Here is a 24,199-nt window from a genome sequence, read left to right as displayed (position 1 = left end):
CTGCCAATTTGTTCCCAAGCTGCCACAACCAGCAATGTGATAATGACCAGATCACCTGTTTTTTAGTGGTTGGTTGAGGGTTGAATATTGGCCAGGACACCAGGGATAACTCCCCTGCTCTTCTTTGAAATATGCCATGGGATCATTTACATCTGTTTGAGCGGGCAGATGGGACCTCGGTTTAACATCTCATCTGAAAGGTAGCAGTGCAGCACTCCCTCAGTACTGCACTGGAGTGTCAGCCTAGATTTGTGTGCTCAAGTCTCTGGAGTGGGACTTGAACCTACAACCTTCTGACTCAGAGGCAAGGTTGCTACCCACTGAACCACAGCTGACACTGTAATAAGCTAACGTTTCAAGTCCTTGCTAGTTTCTCATTTTCTAGTGATGATGAAATGTGTACCAAACTCCGTTGTACCAAACCACTACGACAAAGTCAGCACTGTCGGAGTACCTTTACCACAAGAACTGCAACGGTTTAAGGCGGCTCATCACCAACTTCTCTCGGGCAATTCGGGATGGGCAATAAATGCCGGCCTTGCCAGTGACATACACATTCCGTGTACGAATACATTTTTAAAAATCCTGTTATTTAAATTGGAAACATAATTAATTTGTAGGGAAGCCATTTATGGAATCCACTCATCATTTCAAAAGCTGTTTCCTGGATAGGGCCAGTAATAGATCTATGATTACAACAATACAACAATGACTACACTCCAAAAGTACATCATCGGCTGTAAAGTGCTTTGAGACGTCCGGTGGTCGTGAAAACCGCTATATAATTACAAGTCTTTCTTTCTATGAACCTTGGCATAGGGGCCAGCAGAAGGAAAAAGAAAGAGGCTGGAGGCCAATGTTCCCTTTAAGCTGCGTAGCTACGCTGCTCTCTGGACCTCCTGTGTAGCTGATGCGGAAAAACACGCATGCATTATATTTTGAATGTGCCACGTAGCCCCTTAAAGGAGCAATGCACTCACAAAAAATTAACGGAAAGATTGCCATAGACTGAAAAGCAGGACCACATCTGATGCACTGGGCAAATGGGGCTGTCACCAGCAAGAGTGGGGGCTGAGAGCTGGGTTATTTCAGATGTTGGCAGGGGAAGAACGAATGGGGCTGGAGGCTGAAGAGCGAGTCCAGACTGCAATGTTGAGTGCATGGGTCTTTTTACTGCATGCACAGTTGGGATCAGAATAAGAGGGAGTGGGGCCAAAGAACTTTGATATTTCAGGAGTTGACACGGAAGAATGAACAGAGGCAGATGAGACTAAAAAGTGGAGCCAGACCAAAGCACGGATGTTGACTACAGTAGCGCTGAAAGACTAAGGAAACCAAAGGCATGAAACCGAAGGTGAAAGGCAGGGGGAAGTGCAACTAGTGGCGATACAAGGTAACATAAAAATAAGTCAAGGGATGGAACTCAATGGTTTTAATACAAAGGTTTTTTTTCCAAAAAAGGTAGTGGGGAAAATAATGGAACTGAAGACAAATCTCCAGGACCTGATAGTTTTTACCACAGGTAATTTTTTTTTTTAAGTAGGGAAAGAAATTGAAGATGCATTCATCATAATTCTCCAAAGCGCGCTAGATTAAGGAATTGTGCCTTTGGATTGGAAAATGGCAAATGTTACTCCATTATTTAAGGAGGGAGAAACCAGGTAACTGCATACCTGATGGTTCTAACATTAGTTGTTGGGAAGTTACTGGAATCTGTAATCAGGGACAGAGTGGCCGAGCATTTGGACAAGTGAGAGCTGACTAAAGGGAGTCAGCATTGATTTGTGAAGGGCAGGTCATGCCTGACTAATTGAGTTGACATTTTTGAGAAGGTCACTGGTATGGTGCAGAGCGGAGTATCTATGTGTGTTGTACATATGGCATACCATTACCATCCTCAAGATACCAAAAGTGGAAGCGCACAGAACTGGGGCTAACCTTGTAACATGAGTTAGTAATTGGTTGGGAGGTAGGAGACAGTGAGGAGGGATAAAGGAAATGCAGTATGATTGGCGGGGTGTAACAATTGTTCTTCGGGGATCTGTACTGGAATCTCAGCTTTTCACCATATATATTAATAAATTGGATGAAGGAATAGAGAGTTGTATACCCAAGTTTGTGGATGACACTAAGTTAGGAAGCATAGTAAGTTGTGTGAATGGGAGCAGAGAGTTACAAAGGGACATCGACAGACTATGTGAGTGTACAAACCCTTGGCAGATGGAGTTCAATCTGGGGAAATGTGAAGTTTGCCACTTTGAATCCAAGAAAGACAAATTAAAATGTTTCTAATGGGGAAGAATTAGGAGCTGCGAAGGAGCAGAGGGATTTTGGTATCCATGTAAACAAATCACAAAAAAAAGGAAACCAATTAAAATGGCTAATATAGTGTTGGCCTTTATCTCTGGGGGCTGGAATACAAAGGCTCAAGGGACTGAGTGGGGCCTACTCCTGTTCCTATGTTCCTGTGAATCTTGCCATTATCGTCTGAGACAAAGGAATTTCTATTATAAATGGTGACAGACATTTACAATAAAAACTACTCCAGTAGCATTTCAGAGGTAAAAATATATCTTGGTGTGAACTTGCCTGAAAATAGTTTAAAGCAGTATCGAATCAAATCAGTATGTTTCCATGACCGTGATAATGAACTGGGATATCTGGTCGTGTAGTGCTGCATTCACCCTTCTGTCTGGTGCTATTTATCTCCTGGTACCTTCTGGTGCATAGATAAAGTAAATACAATCCTGTGTTCTCACTCTATGCTTGTTCTCCCCTGCCAGGCTGTGTGTTTAGGAGGTGTGTTAACTGGCCTCAGAAGTTGGATGCTTGCAAACTGGCTGTTATGGTTTCCAGGCCATCTGCACAACCTGCTAGCTTCCGCCCATTGCAGAGCTAAACCGGGAGCTTGGTCACTCAATCATATTGTCTCAGACTGAATATGAAACTGGTAGTGTTAGGGGCGAATTACTGAAGTAGAACATGATGTTTGCCACTTGCCCATACAGGGCATCACAAGAAAGCACCACTCTCGTCCCCATCTGTCACAAAACCACAAATTCAAATTAGTTAAACTCTAATGCATTGTGCACAAAGAATCATAGAATCATATGTGGAACAAACTCCCTTCTCTCCCTGCCACACAACCCCCCAACCCCAAGCCTCTTCACACGCTAAAAAACATAATTTCAGTGTCTGTTTATAAAATGGACTGATTCCCAAGCACCTTGCCCGATAAAGAGGACAATCTCATTGTAAATGTGCAGATGGTCACTAAATGCAGGCCATTAAGTGACTGCACTTTAGAAATGCTTCATTGCTGTAAAGTGCATTGGGACATCCCGAGTTTGTTGAAAGCACTATATGGCCAGGGAATAAATAGTTATAGAACAGGAGGGTAAAAAGATGGTTAAACATAAAGTGTGAGAAAATCCTATTAAAAATGAGTTAAACTGTGTTTGCAGCAATTAACAGTCTCTGTAATAAAATAGAGGAACTGAGGCAATAATAATAGGGATTACTTAGACATGGCTACAGAAAAATCAGGACTGGGAATTAAATATTGCAGGGTATAACATATTTAGAAAAGATAGGGGAAAAGGAGAGGTGGAGTAGTTGTACTTTAGGGATAACAAAATGGCAGTAGAAAAAAAGCGACGCAGTTATCAGCAGAACAAAAATAGAATCCATGCAGATAGAGATAAAATATAATAAAGGATCAATCACACTAATGGGGATAGTCTACAGGCGAGCTAATAGTGGAAAGGAGGTTGAGGAAGAAATAAGAAAACAAACAGGCAAAGGGGGAATTTCAACTACCTTGATACTAACTGGTCAGAAGAAGTAGGTAAAGGAGATAAAGGAATGAAGTTCCTACAATATGTACAGGACTCCTTTGCAACCCAATATGCAAGAAGTCCAACAAGAGAGGATTAGTTATTGGATCTAGTAATGTGGAATGAACCAGAGCAGATAAAAGAAGTAAAAGTAGGGGAACATCTGGCCAATAGTGACCATCATATAATTCGCTTTAAGATAACAATTGAGAAGGACATTGGAGAAAAGCCAATTTTGTCAGACTGAGAATAGAACTTGGAGAAAATAAAATGGAAAACAATATTGACAAAAATTGTTGTCGAACAGCAGTGGGAAATATTTAAAATGGTGTTTAACAGTCCGGGAAAATATATATTCTGCTAAAAAAACAAGAACAAGCTAAACACTAATGAGACACCATGGATGTATAAAGACTATGGAAAAATTGAGGGCAAGGAGTGAGGTATACACTAAGTACATGGACAGCAGGGGAGAGTATGACGAGATGAGATACAAAGAGATTAGGAGAGAAGTCAAAAAATCAATTAAAACGGCAAAAAGAAACTATGAAATTAAATTATCAAGGAACATAAAACAAAGTACTAAAATATTTTACAGGCGTATAAATTAAAAAAAGGAAAGTCGGGATGGGAATAGGGCCACGAAAGAATGGACAGGATAATATCATGGGGAGCGATAGAAAGATGGCAGAAATATTAAATAATTACTTTGCTTCAATATTTACCAGGGAGAAACAGATGGACATGACATCGGATGATGAGATTAATAATGAGATAACTATTTTAAATGAAACGAGATATATTAAATAAACTAATCAAACTCAGAGGATAAAACCCCTGGTCCGGACGGGTTATAGTCACATATTTTAAAAGAATCTAGGGAAGAGATACCAGAGGCATCACTGCAAGTATTTAATAATTGGTTAGAACAAGGCATCGTGCCAGAGGGCTGGTGGATAGCTAACATAATATCTATATTTAAGAAGGGAGCTAGAACATGTCTAGTGAACTTGTAGGCCAGTTAATTTAACATCGGTAGAAAAACTAATGGAATTCCTACTAAAGGAGAAAATAGAAGAACATCTAGAAAACCAAAATATAATGAATAGTCAATATGGGTTTCAAAAGGGAAAGACTTGCTTTACCAACCTCATTGAATTTTTTGAAGAGGTAACAGAGAGTAGACAAGTGTAATGCAGTCGATGTAATTTATATACATTTTCAAAAGGCCTTCGATAAGGTACCACATAATAGACTAATGAATAGGGTCAGAGCATGCGGGGTCAGGGGACAAGTAGCAGAAAGGGATAGCTAGCTGGTTTCAAGACAGAAAGCAGAGAGTAGGGGTAAAGGGTAGCTATTCACAGTGGCAGAAGGTGGGAAGTGGTGTTCCACAAAGATCAGTGCTGGGACCACTGTTGTTCACAATTTATATTAATGATTTAGACTTTGGAATCAAAACCACACTTTCTAAATTTGCAGATGACACCAAATTGGAGGGAGGCTGAGTGGTTATTCAATACTGAGGAGGACTGCAACAAATTACAAGAATACATTAATAAACTTGAAGAATGGGCATATGATTGCCAAATGAAATTCAACATCGATAAATGTGAGGTATTACATTTTGGTAAGAAAAATAAGTGGGTCACATATTACTTGGGAATACGAATCTAAGTGAGGTAAAAGAGCAAAGGGTTCTCGGAGTGCAGATACACAAATCACTGAAAGTAGCGACAGAGGTTAATAAGGCCATAAAAAGCAAACCAAATACTAGGGTTTATTTGCAGAGGGATTGAATTGAAAAGTAGAGCAGTGATGCTAAACTTGTATTGAACCTTGGATAGACCACACTTGGAATACTGTATATACCTATCAGAAAAGATTGATCAGGCTGGAGTCACTTTTAGCTTGAAAAGAGAAGGCTAAGGGGTGACCCAATAGAGATCTTTAAAATTATGACAATTTTTTTATAGAGTAGATACAGAGAAAGTGTTCCATTTGTGGGTTAGAGCAAAACTAGAGACCATCAATATAATATAGTCACCAAGAAATCAAATAGGGAATTCAGAAGGAACTTCTTTACCCAAAGAATGATGAGAATGTGGAACTCGCTACCACATAATAATAACTTTTATTTAGATAAGCGCTTTTAACGTAGGAAAACATCCCAAGGCGCTTCACACCAGTGTTACAAGACAAAACAGATAAATTTGACACCGAGCCACAAAAGAAGAAATTAAGGCAGATGGCCAAAAGCTTGGTTAAAGACGTAGGTTTTAAGAAGCGTCTTAAAGGAGTGTAGAGAGGTGGAGAGATTTAGGGAGTGAGTTCCAGAGGTTAGGACCCAAACAGCTGAAGGCACGGCTACCGATGGTTGAGCAGTTATAATGAGGGATGTTCAAGAGGGCAGAATTTGAGCAGTGCAGACATCTTGTGGGGTTGTGAGACTGAAAAAGATTATAGATATAGGAAGGAACAAGGCCATGGAGTGATTTGTAAACCAGGATGAGAATTTTGAAATCAAGGCATTGTTTAACCGAAAGCCAATATAGGTCAGAAAGCACAGGCGTGATGGATGATCGTGATTTGGTTTGAGTTAGGACACGGGCTGCTGAGTTTTGGATGACCAAGTTTATGTAGTATAGAATGTGGGAGGCCAGTCAGGAGTGAGTTAGAATGGTCAAGACTAGAGGTAACAAAGGCATGAATGAGGGTTTCAGCAGCAGAAGAGCTGAGGTAGGGGCAGAGGTGGGAATGTTACAGAGGTGGAAAAAGGCCGTTTTAGTTACGCTATGGATATATGGCTGGAAACTCACTTCAGGGTCAAATATGACACCTAGGTTGCGAACAGTCTTGTTCACCCTCAGATTGATGCTAGGGAGAGGGATGGAGTCAGTGGTTATGGAACGCAGTTTGTGGCGGGGACCAAAGAAAATGGCTTCGGTCTTCCCAATATTTAATTGGAGAAAATTTCTGCTCATCCAGTACTAGTTGTCGGGCAAGCAATCTGACAGTTTAGATACCAAGCAGGGGTCGAGAGAAGTGGTGGAGCGGTAGAGCTGGGTATGGTCAGCGTACACGTGGAAACTGACTCCGTGTTTTCGGATGATATCGCCAAGGGGCAGCATATAGATGAGTATTAAGAGGGGGTCAAGGACAGATCCTTGGGGGACATCAGAGGTAACGATGCGGGATTGGGAAGTCATTGCAGGAGATTTTCTGGCTACGATTAGATAGATAAGAATGGAACCAGGCGAATGCATTCTTACCTAGCTGGACGTTGCTGGAGCGGCGTTGGAGGAGGATGGAGTGGCCAACTGTGTCAAAAGCTGCAGAGGAGGACGAGGAGGGATAGTTTACCTTTGTTCCACTCAAAGGATGTAATTTGTGACTTTGATGAATGGTCTGTTTCTGTGCTGTATATCCTGTGTAAATGCACGTCTTTTGTTTATTTTATTAAGCTTTATGTGAGAAGTGAAGCCTGTATTTTCATGTAGAGGTTTGCTTGCATTCAAAAATGATTAAAGTATGACCAAATGATCAAGGAAATGTAGATTAAAATAAAATAGAAAAGGGAGGTTTATGATAAATGTCAGGTACAGAATACAATTGAAAACTAGGCAGAATACAGAGAGTGCAGGGGGAGATTGGAAAAGGATACAAGAAGGGAAAATAGAAAATATGAAAAAAGGTTAGCAAATAACATAAAAATCTTTTATAAACATATAAAAAAGGAAATATTGTGGAGGTGGAGGGCATGACTGAAGTACTGAATGATTACTTTCCATCTGCCCTCACAAAAGAGAATGAAGTTAATGTCAGAGTGGGGGAGGTGGAGAAAGTAGAGATATTGGATGAGACAAAAAAGAGAGAAAGGAGGTTAAATAGGTTATCATTACTTAAAGTTAGCAAGTTGCTCAGTCCAGATGGAATACATCCTAGGTTGCTGAGGGAAGTTCTGACCACAATCGTTCAATCCTCCTTGGATATTGGAGTGGTACCAGAGGATTTTGGATTGTACCAAGGGATTGGAGGATTGCAAATGTTATAGCACTGTACAAAAAAGGGGAGAGGGATAAAACTGGTAAATACTGGCCAATCTGTCTAATGTCAGTTACTAGAAACTACGAGAGACAATTGTCAAGGACAACATTAATTCTCACTTAGAGAAGCATAAGTTAATAAGGGACAGCCAGCATGGATTTAGTAAAGGCGAATTATGTCTGACCAACCTGATTGAGCTTTTTGAGGTAACAGAAAGGGTTGATGAAGGTAGTGCAGTAGATGTGTATTATATAGACTTTCAAAAGGCATTTGATAAAATATCTCATAACAGACTTATTCTGAAAATAGAAACACATGGTATTAAAGGGACGGGGGTAACTTGGGTGCGTAATTGGCTAAGGGATAGGAGACAGAGAGTAGTGCTGAACGGATGTTTTTCTGACTGAAGAGAAAGATGCTGTGGGGTGCCCCCAAGGATTGGTATTAAGACCATTGTTTTTCTTGTATATAAATGACCTGGACATGGGTATAGGGAGTGCAATTTCAAAGTTTACTGATGATGCAAAACTTGACAATGTAGTAAATAGTGAGCATGATAGTAGCAGACTTCAGGAAGACAAAGACGGGCTGGTGAAATGGACAGACACATGGGAGATACAGTTCTTAGACCTTACAAAGGCCTTTGACACTGTCAACCGCGAGAGTCTATGGGGCGTCCTCCTCTGTTTCGGATGCACCCAAAAGTTTGTCACCATCTACCACCTGCTCCACGATGACATGCAGGCCGTAATCCTTACCAACGGATTCATCACAGACCCAATCCATGTCCGGACCGGGGTCAAACAGGGCTGTGTCATCGCCTCAACCCTTTTCTCAATCTTTCTCACCGCCGTGCTCCACCTCACAGTCAACAAGCTCCCTGCTGGAGTGGAACTAAACTACAGAACCAGTGGGAATCTGTTGAACCTATGCCATCTCCAGGCCAGATCCAAGACCACCACAACCTCTGTCGTCGAGCTACAGTACACGGACACCGCCTGCGTCTGCGCACATACAGAGGCTGCACTTCAGGACATAGTCGATGTATTTACTGAGGCGTACGAAAACATGGGCCTTACGCTAGTGATAGAGTATTCAAACAGGCTCATTTAGACAGGCTTTGAAAATTCACAGACCCCCAAGTCAAAGCTACTACGTGCTGCTCAGCATGTTGCATTAACTCATCAATCAACGTGACATTTTCGGACCTTGGGTAGCGAGCCAATAAAACGTTAAAAGACTTTCAATTGAGCCAATAAGGTCAAAGAAGGCGAGTTATTTTCTGTAAATTGATCCAGGTATAAAGCACAGCCATTTTGACCATGTGTCTCAGTAAGACAAAGAAACTGGCAATCAGCCAGCAGTTTGTTGCTCTCTGCCAGTATTAAAAAGTTAAAACTACCGGAGTTCGTATGTCATTGGAAATTAAGAGATCTAACAATTTTGGCGCTGTGAACAGGATCGCTGAGGAAAGAAACTGAATTTTGGACATCAGACCTACATATAGAGGTAAGGACTCCTCTTTTTTTTTAAAAAAGTCCTCTGTCAAAAGTCTAAATTCGCCTCTCCTTCTACGCGATTCCGAAAGCCTCCGGTTTGCGAACCCTCCGGTTGGTAGTCGGCTCGAGGTCCCATAGACCTCTAAACTTCGGCGGTGTGTTAGTTAATTAATCACCGACCTATTGATCAGCTAGAAAGCTTACGACTCGAGACCCCAGTAAAGAACTCAATATAATGGCAGCAGGAGATAACAACAAAGAATTGCCTACAACTGTTAAAGGTGGGCAGGCACCACCTCAAGTTTCTTTAGATTTAATTCTCGAACAGTTGAAAGAATACATAGAGCAACAATTCAACTTATCTAAAACCTGTATTAAGATCGAACAAAAGTACGGAACCTCCAAAGGACAATGGTCCTTGGACGAAATTAAAAGGGTCTGGGGAAAAACGACCCGTATGAAAAATAAAGAGCGAACTAGATGGTCCCTAGCGGTTATGGGCCAGATTTGAAACCGGAATGAAATTATAATGCGTTACCAACATGATTGAGAACTGACCAGTACGAAGGATCAATTGCAAGCAGTTTGTGCACAGCTGTGACAGAAAAAGCTTGAACTTGAAAAGCTGGAAGCGGAAGTTAAAGATCTTAAAAGTGAAATTAAAGAATGGAAAAAATCATTAGGTCAAAAGACAGTAATAGGAAAAGGAAATTGTATTGATCAATTCCCAGGGTACCCATGTTTGGATAAATTAAAAGCGCAAACCCGAAGACACGACCAAGGAATAGATACGGTTTCTGAATCCTCCGACAATACAGTGTCGGAGGATGATGAAGAATTAGGGGTGCGCTTTGCCCCGTTTAAAAAAAGACGAGTTGTAGTCAAATCAGAAGAGACTGCGGATGAGGGCGGAACCAAAAAAACAAAGAGAAGGGTGTGCGAAGAATACTTAGTTCATGATCCGGCAGACCCAGAGAAAATTGATAAATGGTCCAAGGAATTGCCCAATCCAAAGAAAGGGGGAGTAAAAACGTGGGACCAATTGGACCGCTTAAGAAATATATATCAACTTCATCCCTGGGACGGAGTGCAAATTTTGACCATAATGGTGCCAAAAACACAGGGAAGAAAATTGCACGACAAGGTAGATGAAGCTTTGGGGCAGAATGAGCAAGAATTAGACGCAGGATGGGAAGTGATTAAACACTGGCTGCAAGCCTTCAGTCCAGCTAAGACAGACTGGGGAAAAATTGCAGAAAGGAACAGAGGAGGTCCTGGAGTATGACGAGCGGTTTAGATGCACGTGGCTAGAACATTCAGGTATGAATAATACGGATGAGGAAATGGATGAACAAGTGTTTGGACCCCTGAAAGCAGCTTTCGTGGTAGGTCTAAAGCCAGAACTGTCCAAAATGCTTAAGGTAGTGTTACCGGACTGGGAAGGTAGAGGAACTACCTTTGCAGCATTGGTGGATCGATGTAACCAATTAGATCGGGATATGGGAGCTAAAGTCCGAGCTGTACAGGCTATGGGATGGAAATCCCAGGATTCCGATAAACAGTCATCAGGAAAATTACCCGGAAAATGTCATTATTGTGGGAAAGAAGGTCACTGGGCCAAGACGTGCAGGGCAAAACAGAAAGGTCGTGGCTGGGGAAGAGGACGCAGCCAGGGATACAATTCAACCAACAAGCCAGGCTTGTCACAAGATAACGACCTCATAGAAGCATTTAAGCGACTGACAATACAACAACAGAAGGAGTTACTTGGGATAGCAAAAAACGATTAGAGCCCACCTTGGCCCCCCTCCTTGCATTAATACAACAAAGGGGAGATGGGCTATATAACTGTGAGGGTGGGCGATAAGGATGTGGACTGTCTTTTAGACACAGGGGCGGAATTAACATGCTTACCCCAATGATATCCTGCTAGCTTCAAACACAGAAGAACAGCATGAACAAGATTTACGAGCTTTGCTGGATCACCTTCGGCTGAAAGGACATAAAGCCAGCATCGACAAAGCACAAATCACCAAGAAGGAACACCATGGCCCCAGGCACTACCAATAGTGCTATGCAGCATTAGGGCAACCCCGAATAGAACTACAGGTCTAAGCCCATTTGAAATTATAACAGGAAGACCCATGTCGCTGCCAGGAACTATCGATTTACGGAAAGCTGATGTTCACTTAATGAGTGACACTTTGTTATCATACTGTCAGAACTTAACCAATGCTATTAGTTCTGTTTCCCGACAGGTATCGGCAGGTTAGGGTAATCCAACCGAAGGAGGACACGACATCATCCCGGGAGTCTGGGTGTATGTGAAAAAGTTGCATAAAGAACCTTTGGGTGCCAAATGAGAGGGACCTTATCAAGTGTTATTGACCACCCAGGCAGCTGTTAAAGTCCAAGGAAAGAAAGCCTGGATCCACGCTTCACACGTTAAACGAGCACCCGTAACTGAAGCTGAAATCTAATAAGGACAATTACTTTCTGCGAAAATGTATAAATTTACTGTATTATTGATTGTAGGTATTCTAGGCATAGGCCTACTTCTTACTAGCCGACCTTCTGCACCAAAGGGAAATAGTAGGGTAGCAAGGGAATTACATGTAAATACCTTTTTATATATGTCATACATTTATGCCAAACAAGGTAACATTTCTGGTTGTTGGGTGTGTGCACATATTCCTATTCACTCGAAGGGAGGGATTCCCTTGAGGTCAGTTCCCTTGAATATCTCGGAAATGGCTGAGTGGATAATTAATCAAAATAAAACAGGCAATGCGTTTCAGGATACGGAAAACTGGGCACGTAAATGGAAGTCAGCAGGTTACAATCTGACTACCTTTGAAGGGAGATACCAACCGTGGTACAATAATTCCAAACGGCCCCCATTTTTTGTTATCACTAATACAACGGGAATAGGAAGACCGGGGGAATCGGTCTGTCTGATTAGAAACATCAAAGGAGGCCAAAATATGGGGTATAGTAACTGCTCCCGGAATTATAATATAATCAAGCCACGGAACCGTCCAAACTGGGCCGATGTGGGAATTTTTAACGTAACGGGGATTCTGAATAAAACAGATGGAAAAGCCTGGACAGGCCCCGGAGTGTTGCTGACAAAGAAACAGCTAACATTCATTGCATATAATGGCACCTATTGGGTGTGTGGCCACAAGGCCTACCCTTGGCTGCCCCAGAATTGGATGGGATCCTGCTATTTAGCCTACATTGTGCCTTATATGTATCATATAAAGTCACTGTCGGAACATTTACACCGTCCTAAGAGAGCTATCACAGAAACAGAGAGGTTCTTTGCCATTCTGATCCCTGGGTATGGGACCGCCAAACTGGCAAGGGAATCCATTAACATGGCATCCGTTGTGCAACGAGTAGCCAATGATACCTCAGAGGCCCTAGTTAAAATCAATGTAGAAATGGTAGCAATCCGCACAGTAGCCCTACAGAATAGACTGGCCCTTGATTACATCCTGGCTGAAAAGGGAGATACTTGTTCCCTACTCGGAACTGAGTGTTGCACATATATCCCAGATAGCTCCGAAGAAATTACCCACTTAGCGGAGCATATCCAAAAGGAGGTAGAAAAACTTAAGCAACCCCCATCATTCACTTTGTGGAGTGGAGCCACTGAATGGCTAGGTTCAATAGGAACTTCATTGGTGGAAGGTTTAATTCTATTTGTTGTAATTGTTTTACTTTTATATTGTTTGTTTATGTTGATTAAATGTTGTTGCGACCAGGCGGCTGTAGCTGCTGTCCCGCATGTGAGACACCTTGCAGGTCCCAGCAGACCGTCTGTAAGTGGCATAGGGGTATGTTATGCTTAAGGAAAGGTTGTTTACTGGTTGAACTAAGATATTGATTTGGATTAAGTTGGAATAAGGTTAATTAACCTATTAAAACCAGACTTCCATTGTGGCCACGATGGAATTCGGGTTGGTGTAAATTTGTTTGGAAGCTACTAGTTCGGACATGTGGCGAAACACATCAACAAATTTTGGAAGGAAACTCTATTAACATGTATGAAATTATTTTGTAGAATGTTTAACCAGTGATACCTGAAGTTTTATGATTCAGTTTGTGAAAGAATCAAAGGGGGGATTGATAGAGTATTCAAACAGGCTCATTTAGACAGGCTTTGAAAATTCACAGACCCCCAAGTCAAAGCTACTATGTGCTGCTCAGCATGTTGCATTAACTCATCAATCAACTTGACATTTTCGGACCTTGGGTAGCGAGCCAATAAAACGTTAAAAGACTTTCAATTGAGCCAATAAGGTCAAAGAAGGCGAGTTATTTTCTGTAAATTGATCCAGGTATAAAGCACAGCCATTTTGACCATGTGTCTCAGTAAGACAAAGAAACTGGCAATCAGCCAGCAGTTTGTTGCTCTCTGCCAGTATTAAAAAGTTAAAACTATCATCGGAGTTCGTATGTCATTGGAAATTAAGAGATCTAACAGCTAGACACCCGTAAGACAAAGGTCCTCCACCAGCCAGTCCTCACCGCACAGCGCTGCCCCCCAATCATCAAGATCCACGGCGCGGCCCTGGACACCGTGGACCACTTCCCATATCTCGGGAGCCTCCTATCAACAAGAGCAGGCATCGACGACGAGATCCAACACCGCCTTCAGTGCAGCCTTCGGCCGCCTGAGGAAAAGAGTATTTGAAGACCAGGCCCTCAAAACTGTCACCAAGCTCATGGTCTACAGAGCTGTAGTAATACCTGCCCTCCTGTATGGCTCAGAGACATGGACCATGTACAGTGGAGACCTCAAGTTGCTGGAGAAATATCACCAATGATGTCTCCGCAAGATCCGAAAAATCCCCTGGGAGGACAGGCGTACCAACATCAGCGTCCTCATTCAGGCTAACATCCCCAGCATTGAAGCACTGACCACACTCGATCAGCTCCGCTGGGCAGGCCACATAGTCTGCATGCCAGACATGAGACTCCCAAAGCAAGTGCTCTACTCGGAGCTCCTTCACGGCAAACGAGCCAAAGGTGGGCAGCGGAAATGCTACAAGGACACCCTCAAAGCCTCCCTGATAAAGTGTGACATCTCCACTGACACCTAGGAGTCCCTGGCCCAAGACCGCCCTAAGTGGAGACAGTGCATCCGAGAGAGCGCTGAGCACCTCTAGCCTTGACGTCGAGAGCATGCAGAAATCAAGCGCAGACAGCGGAGTGAGTGTGCGGCAGTCCCACCCACCTCTTCCCTCATAGACTGTCTGTCCCACCTGTGACAGGGTCTGTGGCTCTCGTATTGGACTGTTCAGCCACCAAAGAACTCACTTCAGGAGTGGAAGCAATTCTTCCTCGATTCCGAGGGACTGTCTATTGATGATGATGACAGTTTAATGTGGATATCTGTGAAGTGATGCACTTTGGGAGAAACAACATCTTGAGGCAGTATAATATAAATGGTACTATCTTGAAGGGGTTGCAAGAATAGAGGAACCTGGGAATGCATATTTGTAAGCCTTTGAAGGTGGCAGAGCAAGTTGATAAGAAAGCGAATGGGCTACTTGGCTTTGTAAATGGGGATATTGAATACATAAACAAGGAAGTCATGTTAAACCTTTATAAATCTCTGGTTCGGCCTCAGCTGGAATATTGTGTATAATTCTGGGCACCCCATTTTAGAAAGGATATCAAGGCCTTGGAGAGGGTACAGAGGAGGTTTAGCAGAATGATACCAGGGATGAGGAAGTTTGGTTATGTAGAGATTGGAGAAGCTGGGATTCTTACAGCAGAGAAGGTTAATGGGAGACCCAATAGAGGTATTCAACATTCTGAGGGGTTTTGATAGAGCACGAAGGGAGATACTATTTCCTCTGGCAATTGAGTCGGTAATCAGATGCCATAGATTTTAAATAATTCACAAAACAACTAGAGGGGAAATGAGGAGAAATGTCTTCACACAAAGTGGAACGCACGACCTAAAAGGATGGTGGAATCAGATTCCATCGGGACTTTTAAAAGGCTTGAAGAGAACTGATTTGTGGGGTTCTGGGAAAGAAGCTGGTTTGTGGGACTAATTTGGATAGTTCTTTCAAAGGGCCGGCACAGGCATAACTGGCCAAATGGCCTCTTTCTGTGCTGTAAGTGGATGCAGAGTTGTGTTGGGCCAACATCCGGACCTTTGTACCTCAAGGGCCCAGGTCTGTCTCTGTGATATATAACATATGAAACAAGTCCTGTTTATATCATGGCAATAGCAGAAGGAACACAAATCATTGAAGATGTTAGCGTAGATCAGACACTGTCCGTTCACCTCTGGGATCTGGATTTGGATCCAGCCCAGACTGATGGGTTGAAACTCTTCTCTCGCGTGAATGTCAGTTTGGGCCAGTCTTATTCCAGATCCTAGTGGGCATGGGCACACTGAAAAGTTGCCATAAAATTGGCAATCTCACTCTGAATCTTTAGGAGGGCTGGTGTGGGAAATAGAACTTTTGATATTGGTGTTGAGGTGTGCTGTTGAGTAAATTCTTATCTGCATTAACAAAATCACAATATTTAACATTTAGACGGAGCACTCTGCAAGCAAGAAAGCTTGCAATAAGGCATTGATCAACAGTGGTTATTTTTTTTTAAAAAGCTTTGCCAATAAATACTGGTACCTGTGAAATATTTTGTCCGAGTAATGCAAAATTGGTACTGATGCCTCCAAACCTTCTATAGAAAAAACCTTTTCCTGTTGCATAGTTTGAATAAGCTGTGTCTCATCGCACATGGGCAAGACCTGCTGTTTAAACTAGCCACAGCATTATCAATGAATGCACAAGAACCGTAAGAATGAATGGTTACCAAGGAAACCACTTTACCACACTGCTGCCATCTGTTGGCTGTTTTGTGTGTTTGTTTGCCAAGGAAGTCAAAATGGGCTGACTGTAGCAATCGTACAATGTTTGTTCAAATGTTCACAGACTTCTTTTGAACTGTTTTTAAATTATTGTGCCAGTGTTAATTTGTGAGTGCAATTGCATTTTTATTTTCTATATTTGCAATCCAAGCCGATGACCTTATCCTTCAATTTTCCTCATTTCACCTGTTTTGCTCTCCTTAATGTTAAGTGTTTTGAGAAGCTTTCCTTCACGTAAGTTGAGCTATAGAACCATAGAAGTTAACACAGAAGGAGGGAGGCCATTTGACCCATCGTGTCTTTGCTGGTACTCCTTACCAGAATTCAAAACTAATCCCACTGCCCTGCTCTCTCCCCACAGCCCTGTATTGTCTAATGCTTCAAATATGTATTCAATTTGCCATAAAAGATAACATCTGTCTCTGCCTCTGCTACTCTATGACAAAATATTATACATTCCAACAACCCTTTAACTGAAGAAATGTTTCCTGACCCCTCTCCTTTGTTAGTGACAATTTTATGTGAATGACCTTCACCCCCCATTCCCCCCGACACTCATTCTCCAATCCGAGGAAATACTCTTTCCTTGTCTAACTTAGCAAAGCTATTTATAATTTCCAAAATCTACTGAATCTCCTCTTGGCCTTCTCTGCTCCAGTGGAAAACATCCCAGTATCTTGTCTATGCTCATAACAGAAGTTTCCCATCCTGGTGAACCTAGGCTGAAAGCACTCCATTGTCTTAGTGTCCTTTCTTTAATGAGACGCCCAAAACTGCACATCAAGGTTTTATTTAAAAAAAAAATTATCATTACCTCTTTACCCTCTTTCTTTATGCCCCTATTTATAAAAGCCAAATGCTGTTGGCCTTTTTATGGCTTTATCTGGCGCTTCCAGGGAATTGTGTGTTTAAACCCCTAGGTTTCTCAGCGAATCCAGATCCTTCAGTTTCTTTAAGTGTGAACTCCTATTCCTTGCTTTCCTCCCAAAATGTATTGCCTCACACTTCTCCACATTAAGTTGCTTGTTCTTCTTGTCTGCCCGTTTGCTGAACCTGTCTGCCCTCCTGAGGTTTCGTACAGTCCTCCTTTTGTGTTGTCAGCACATTAACAGCATTTGTGGGAGTACCTTCACCACATGGATTGCAGTCGTTCAAGAAGAAGGAACACCACCTTCTCCAGGGCAACGAGGAGTGGGCAACAAACGTTGGCATTGCCAGCGGCGCTCGTATTCCAAGAATGGATGAAAAACAATTGAGATTGCGCTCCATGCGCCCAAGTCCAAATCATTTCTGTATACCAAGAACAAAAGTAAATCTAGCACGGAATCCTAGAGTACACCATATCCAATCCGAGCAACACCCGTTTACCCTAATCTAATGTAGAATTGCAATAGTCACATAATAGTCACTGCACTTGAAAGTAATTCATTGTAATTGGAACTCTTCAAGATGTTTGAATGGCATGCTTAAGGTGCTCCTTTTAAGGCTCATCCCCTTTCCAGACATTAATGTGACGCACCTATCTCCTCACCCTATCCCATGACCTCCTTTCTTTCCAGAAACGCATCCAATTATCTCATGTTCATAAACACCATCCATCTGAATGGCTATTCCTGATTCTATGCACCATTTTATATTTACACAAATGATTGAATGTGTGCTCTGGAATATTATTCCATCAAAGTATGCTTTTCATGTTTAAAATCTATTGTAGAGATGACATTTTCTAGGCATTACCAATGGTTAGTATTGTTGGGCTGGATTGAGTGTCGTTTTTGCTCTGTTTGATTTTTTTTTTTTCCTTGTCCAATTCCAGGTTCTCCGAGCCAATCAAGAGCTCACGTTCATGGTGACCGCAGGCCCCGTTGTTTTCTCTGGACCAGCTGTGCTTAACACTCTCACCCGAACCATACTTGTTAGTGGTAACTCTCCACCCATTCTTTCCCTCCAGCCAGCTCTGGCAGTGCCGGACCACCAGACGCAGGTTCAAATTGGTGAGGGTCTACAATGTGTTGACTGATTCATGCTCAACTTGTGCACCTGTTCAAGATTTTTGGCATCCACATTTAGTTCAAGAATCCCATCTCATTAACTTGTCAAGTGGATGACATATTAATATTGGGTCATGTTTCAAAAATAAAAGGGATTGTGGAGCTCCCTTGATGTATTGAATCATGTGGTGTGCTAATGAGTCACCTTGGCTAGAAGATGTTGGCCTCAGCATCCCTGAACTAGGAAGGAAAAAGGATTAGCCAGGGTTCCCATCCTGACTGCTATCCAATGGTGTCAGCTTTGGCTCAGTGGTAGCATTCTTGCCTCTGAGTGTGGGTTCAAGCTCACCAGAGATTTGAGCACATAATCTACATTAACAAGAAAAACTTGCATTTATATAGCATCTTTAACGTAGTACAACGTCCCAAGGCGCTTCGTCGAAGCTTAATCAAACACCGAACCACATAAGGAGATAGTGGGACAGGACTTGGTCAAAGAGGTAGGCTTTAAGGAGGGGTTTAAAGGAGGAGACAGAGGCAGAGAGGTTTTAGTGAGGCAATTCCAGAGCTTAAGGCCAAGGCAGCTGAAGGCACGGCTGCCAAGGGTAGAGCAGTTAAAATCAGGATTCCCGAGAGGCCGGATTTGCAGAAGTGCAGTGATCTCAGATGGTTGTAGTACTCGAGGAGGTTATAGAAATAGGGAGGAGCAAGGCCTTAGAGGGATTTAAAAACAAGGATGAGAATTTTAAAATGTTGCCGGACCAGGAGCCAATGCAGATCAGTGAGTATTGGGGTGATGCGTGAACAGGACTTGGAGCGAGTTAGGATATGGGCAGCAGCGTTTTGGATGAACTTACGTTTGTGGAGGATGGAAAATAGGATGACGGCCAGGAGGGCATTGGAATAGACATGTTTAGGCAGACACTTGAGTGCAGCACTGACAGAGGTGCCATATTTCGGATAAGACATTAAACCTCTGCGCTCTCAGGTGAATGTAAAAGATCCCATGGCAAAGAGGAGCATTGGGATTTATCCTCATTACCAGCACGGAAATCGATTATCTGATCAATAACCTCATTGGTATTTGTATGATCTTATTGTGAGCAAGTTGGCTGCAACGTTTCCTTCATTACAACAGTGACTACACTTTAGAAATACTTCATTGTCTGTGTAGTGCTTTGAAAAGTGGCCAAAGGTGACTAGCTCTGCCATTGTAATTGTCTCATTGTGCTACTAACTCCCTGGTATTGCTGTAACCCAAATGAGAAAGAAAGACTCGCATTTATATAGTGCCTTTCATGACCACAGGGTGTCACGAAACATTTTGCAACCAATAAAGTACTTGAAGTGTATTCACTGTTATAATTTAGGAAACGTGGAAAACAATTTGCACACAGCATGGTCCTACAAACAGCAGTGGATAACGACCAGATTATCTGTTTTAGTGATGTCGGGTGAAGGATAATTATTGGCAAGGGTACCATGGAGAACTCCCCTGCTACATAAGAACATAAGAAATAGGAACAGGAGTAGGCCATACAGCCCCTCGAGCCTGCTCCGCCATTTAATAAGATCATGGCTGATCTGATCATGGACTCAGCTCAATTTCCCCACCCGCTCCCCATAACCCCTTATCCCCTTATCTCGTTCAAGAAACTGCCTATTTCTGTCTTAAATTTATTCAATGTCCCAGCTTCCACAGCTCTCTGAGGGAACAAATTCCACAGATTTACAACCCTCTGAAAGAAGAAATTTCTCCTCATCTCTGTTTTAAATGGGCGGCCCCTTATTCTAAGATGTCCTCGAGTTCTAGTCTCCCTCATCAGTGGGAACATCCTTCTGCATCCACCTTGTCAAGCCCCCTCATAATCTTAAACGTTTCGATAAGATCACCTCTCATTCTTCTGAACTCCAATGAGTAGAGGCCCAACCTACTCAACCTTTCCTCATAAGTCAACCTCCTCATCTCTGGAATCAACCTAATGAACCTAGGGGAAGTCCAAAACCAGGGGTCATAATCTAAGGATAAGGGGTAAGCCATTTAGGACCGAGATGAGGAGAAACTTCTTCACCCACTCAGAGAGTTGTTAACCTGTGGAATTCCCTACTGCAGAGAGTTGTTGATGGCAGTTCGTTAGATATATTCAAGAGGGAGTTAGATATGGCCCTTACGGCTGAAGGGATCAAGGGGTATGGAGAGAAAGCAGGAAAGGGTACTGAGGTGAAAGATCAACCATGATCTTATTGAATGGTGGTGCAGGCTCAAAGGGCCGAATGGCCTACTCCTGCACCTATTTTCTATGTTTCTCTGAACTGTCTCCAATGCAAGTATATCCTTTCGTAAATATTGAAACCAAAACTGCACGCAGTATTCCAGGTGTGGCCTCACCAATACCTTGTATAGTTGTAGCAAGACTTCCCTGCTTTAATACTCCATCCCCTTTGCAATAAAGGCCAAGATACCATTGGCCTTCCTGATCACTTGCACCTGCATACTACCCTTTTGTGCTTCATGCACAAATACCCCCATGTCCTGCTGTACTGCAGCACTTTGCAATCTTTCTCCATTTAAATAATAACTTGCTCTTTAATTTTTTTCTGCCAAAGTGCATGACCTCACACTTTCCAACATTATACTCCATTATGCTCTTTGAAATAGTGCTGTGGGGTCTTTTACTGCCACCTGAGGGAGCAGACGGTTTAATGTCTAATCCAAAGGACAACTCTTCTGACAATGCTGCACTCCTTCAGTACTGGACTGGAGTGTCACCATGTGCTCAAGTCTCTGGAGTGGGACTTGAACTCAAAACCTTCCGACTCAGTATTGCTTGCAACCCACTTTTCTTTGGTCCAATAATGGCTATAGAGGCTTGTTCCTCCCTGGCCTTTACAGATCTTCCACAGACAGAAGGGAAAATAGCAGTTGTGAGTTTATTGTCATTACTTGGCTTGGGCACTGATTTCTGTCAGTACTGTGGAACCCAGTCTCCGTGTATAGAATATTACAGATATGCTTCGAAAAGTGATATCAACTCGACATCCGATCTATTTAATTTTTCCACAGGGAATTTTTAAATTAAAATTGTCCACTATAAGTTCTCTCATATTTCCATAATTTGTTCAGATGCTGGAACCGATACTAATTCTACCTGGTATTCAGAATAGCAATGGCCAATTCTCTAAATATAAAAATTTCCCTCTGTGTTTGTCTGCATTTCTGTGCCTCATTGATACTTGCAACATCTTTTAAAATTGAATTTGGGAAGGAGCAGAGGCAGGGAATTTATTTGTTATCAATGGTTAGGGCCACATGCCAAAGCTGATAACGATGTGCTCCTGTTATAATATGTGCACTGGTTCATATGTCCTGTAAAATCCCTTTGTGCACTGATTTAGCACAGTCACCAACTCATTTAAAGTAATGACATCAAAAACTTGCATGTACAATGTAGAAAAATGTCACAACATAGTTCACAGACAAAGATAAGAATGGAGGTCGAGCTATTCTGGCGAGTTAAAGGAAATTACGAAACGGGTGGGTTTTAAGGAAACTTTTAATGGCAGATAAAGTAGAGAGATTGAGGGTTTTAAGAAGGGAATTCCAGAGAATGGAATCATTAGGAACGGGAGTAGGCCATTCAGCCGCTTGAGCTTACTCTGCCATTCAATTAGATCATGGTTAATCTGCACCTCTTCTCCATTTTCCCGCCTTTGTTCTATATTCTTATTGATCTCAATCTTGACATTTCTAATTGGCCCTCAGCATTCACAGCCTTTTGGGGAGAGAGTTCCAGATTTCTCCTACCCTTTGTGTGAAAAAGTGCTTCCTGGTTTTGCTCTTGAGTGACCTGGCTGTAATTTTAAGAATATGTCCTCTTGTTTATGATTCTCCAGCAGAGGAAATGGTTTCTCTGTATGCATCTTATCAAATCCTTTTAACATTTTAAACACCTCAATTAGCTCACCTCTTCATCTTCTATACTCTAGGCAATACAAGCCTAGTCTATGCAACCTGTCCTCATGATTTAACCATTTTAGCCTCAGTATAATTCTGGTGAACCTGTGCTGCATCCCCTCCAAGGTCACTACATACTTCCTGAGGTGCAATGCCCAAAACTGAACGCAGTACTCCAGATTGGGTCTGACAAGGCTCTATATAACTGAAACACAACTTTCTCCCCATTGTATTTCAGCCCCCTTGAGATAAAGGTCAGTATTGCATTAGCCTTGATTGTTTTTTGTCCCTGTCTTAATCAGCTTTTAATGATTTGTGTAATTGGACTCTCAAATCTCTTTGCTCCTCCACAGTTTCTACTTTCTCAACATTTAGAGAAAACGCCAATTTATCTTTGGGGTCTAAAGTGGATGAACTCACATTTGCCCACATTAAACTGTATCTGCCACAGTTTTGTCTACTCACTCAATCTGTCGGTGTCCCTTTGCAATGTCTTGCTCCCATCTACACTAGTTACTGTCGCTCCTAACTTAGTGTCATCTGCAAACTTGGATATGCAGCTCTCTATTCCTTCATTCAAGTAATTAATATATATGGTGAAAAGTTGAAACCCAGTACAGATCCCTGAGGAACACCACTCATCACATCCTGCCAATCAGAGTACCTACCACTTATCCCCACTGTCTGTTCCTACCTCGCAACCGATGTCTAACACAACTCAAAAGGCTACCTCCAATTCCATGCACTCTAATTTTTGCTAATAATCTCATTAGTGGAACCTTATTGAATGATTTGTGGAAGTTCTTATAGATAATATTCCTGGACACTGTCTTATCTGCCTTATTAGTGAGCTGCTCAAAAAATTGTATTGGATTAGTTTGTCAGACTTAACGAAGCCATGTTGACTTTTTCTGATCAGCTCAATAGTATAATGAAGTGTTTGTTATTAACGCCTTCTATGTGTATAATAGGTCCAAACAAAATCCTGTTGGCACAATAAAAAAAGCATTTAATTGTATCAGATCTTAAACCACATTTGTGTACATAATGAATGCAAACTGGTAATTCACTGAACATGACATGAGGTGGGTCCAACTCAATGTTCCCTTTCAGCTCTCTGCCGGTCCGGCTTTTCCAATGTTAAGTTTTACACATGAGCATGAATTGTGACTGGGCCGCGCGCCCCCCCAAAAATAATTAGGGTAACATTGGGACTCCAACTTCATTTACTGCCAGTGGTGCGCTTGTGGTTCTAGCTCTCCATGGGTTGAATTGCATATTAATTGGTTTCCAATGGAGCTGTGGAATGTGAATTATTTGAGGTATATCTGCTATTAACTTGTGTTCAAACAACAACAGAAGTGTCATGATGTCTGGTGCCAAATTACCTTCTTTAGACTAGAACCTGCCAAATTCTGCTGAAAATAATGAAAGAGTGTGTGATACTGAAGTGTACAACATTGCGGATGTGAGTAAGTCACAAGAGTAAACATTGATGTGTTTCTGTTCTTAGCCTGGCCTTGAATGTGGAAGGTTGTCTGTCAGAGTCCATTGTTGCCAATTGCTCAAGCACTTTTCTGATTTGCTCTGACTAGACTGTTCAACATTGAGTCACTTTCGCAGCCTCGGGTGGCCGGTCGCCTTAAAATATATTACTGTAACATTGCTGCTTTTTCATGAGGCACAAATGATGATTTTTCATACATTCTTCTGCCTTCAAGTCTCAGCGGCCTAACCCTTCCAAGGGTCCTGATTGTGTGAGAGAGACGAGTAGTATTGTCGATGTGCTGTTGGGAACGTTTGTGTCTCCCTTGCAGAATGTAATTTGGAAAAAGTGCCATTTTTTATAGAACATCATTAATAGGAGCAGGTAATATGCCAGTGGAAATACTTTTCTATATGTGTAGCAACTCAGAGGTAAAGGAACAACACAGTGCCGTTTCAAAGGAGAAGGGCCGTAAGACTGATCC

At 42.2% G+C, this 24,199-nt stretch overlaps 1 protein-coding gene across 4 annotated transcripts in view; it reads left to right on the top strand.

Moving 5' to 3' along the window:
- LOC139280891 (UPF0606 protein KIAA1549) overlaps nt 1-24,199 on the top strand; it is a 376,973-nt gene that overhangs the window by 202,628 nt on the left and 150,146 nt on the right. For all 4 annotated transcript variants that reach the window (XR_011596786.1, XM_070900682.1, XM_070900681.1 and 1 more), the window contains exon 4: nt 18,100-18,277. Coding sequence is in view for 3 of the 4 variants with exons in the window: in XM_070900682.1 (XP_070756783.1) it covers nt 18,100-18,277 (178 nt within the window). In the remaining variant the exon portion in view is untranslated. The remainder of the gene's footprint in view (nt 1-18,099; nt 18,278-24,199) is intronic.

The sequence above is a fragment of the Pristiophorus japonicus genome, chromosome 15 (assembly GCF_044704955.1).
Source record: "Pristiophorus japonicus isolate sPriJap1 chromosome 15, sPriJap1.hap1, whole genome shotgun sequence".
In the NCBI taxonomy this organism is placed as follows: domain Eukaryota; kingdom Metazoa; phylum Chordata; class Chondrichthyes; family Pristiophoridae; genus Pristiophorus; species Pristiophorus japonicus.
The sequence above is the reverse complement of the archived record's forward strand: the minus strand, read 5'-3'. Positions and strand labels throughout refer to the sequence as shown.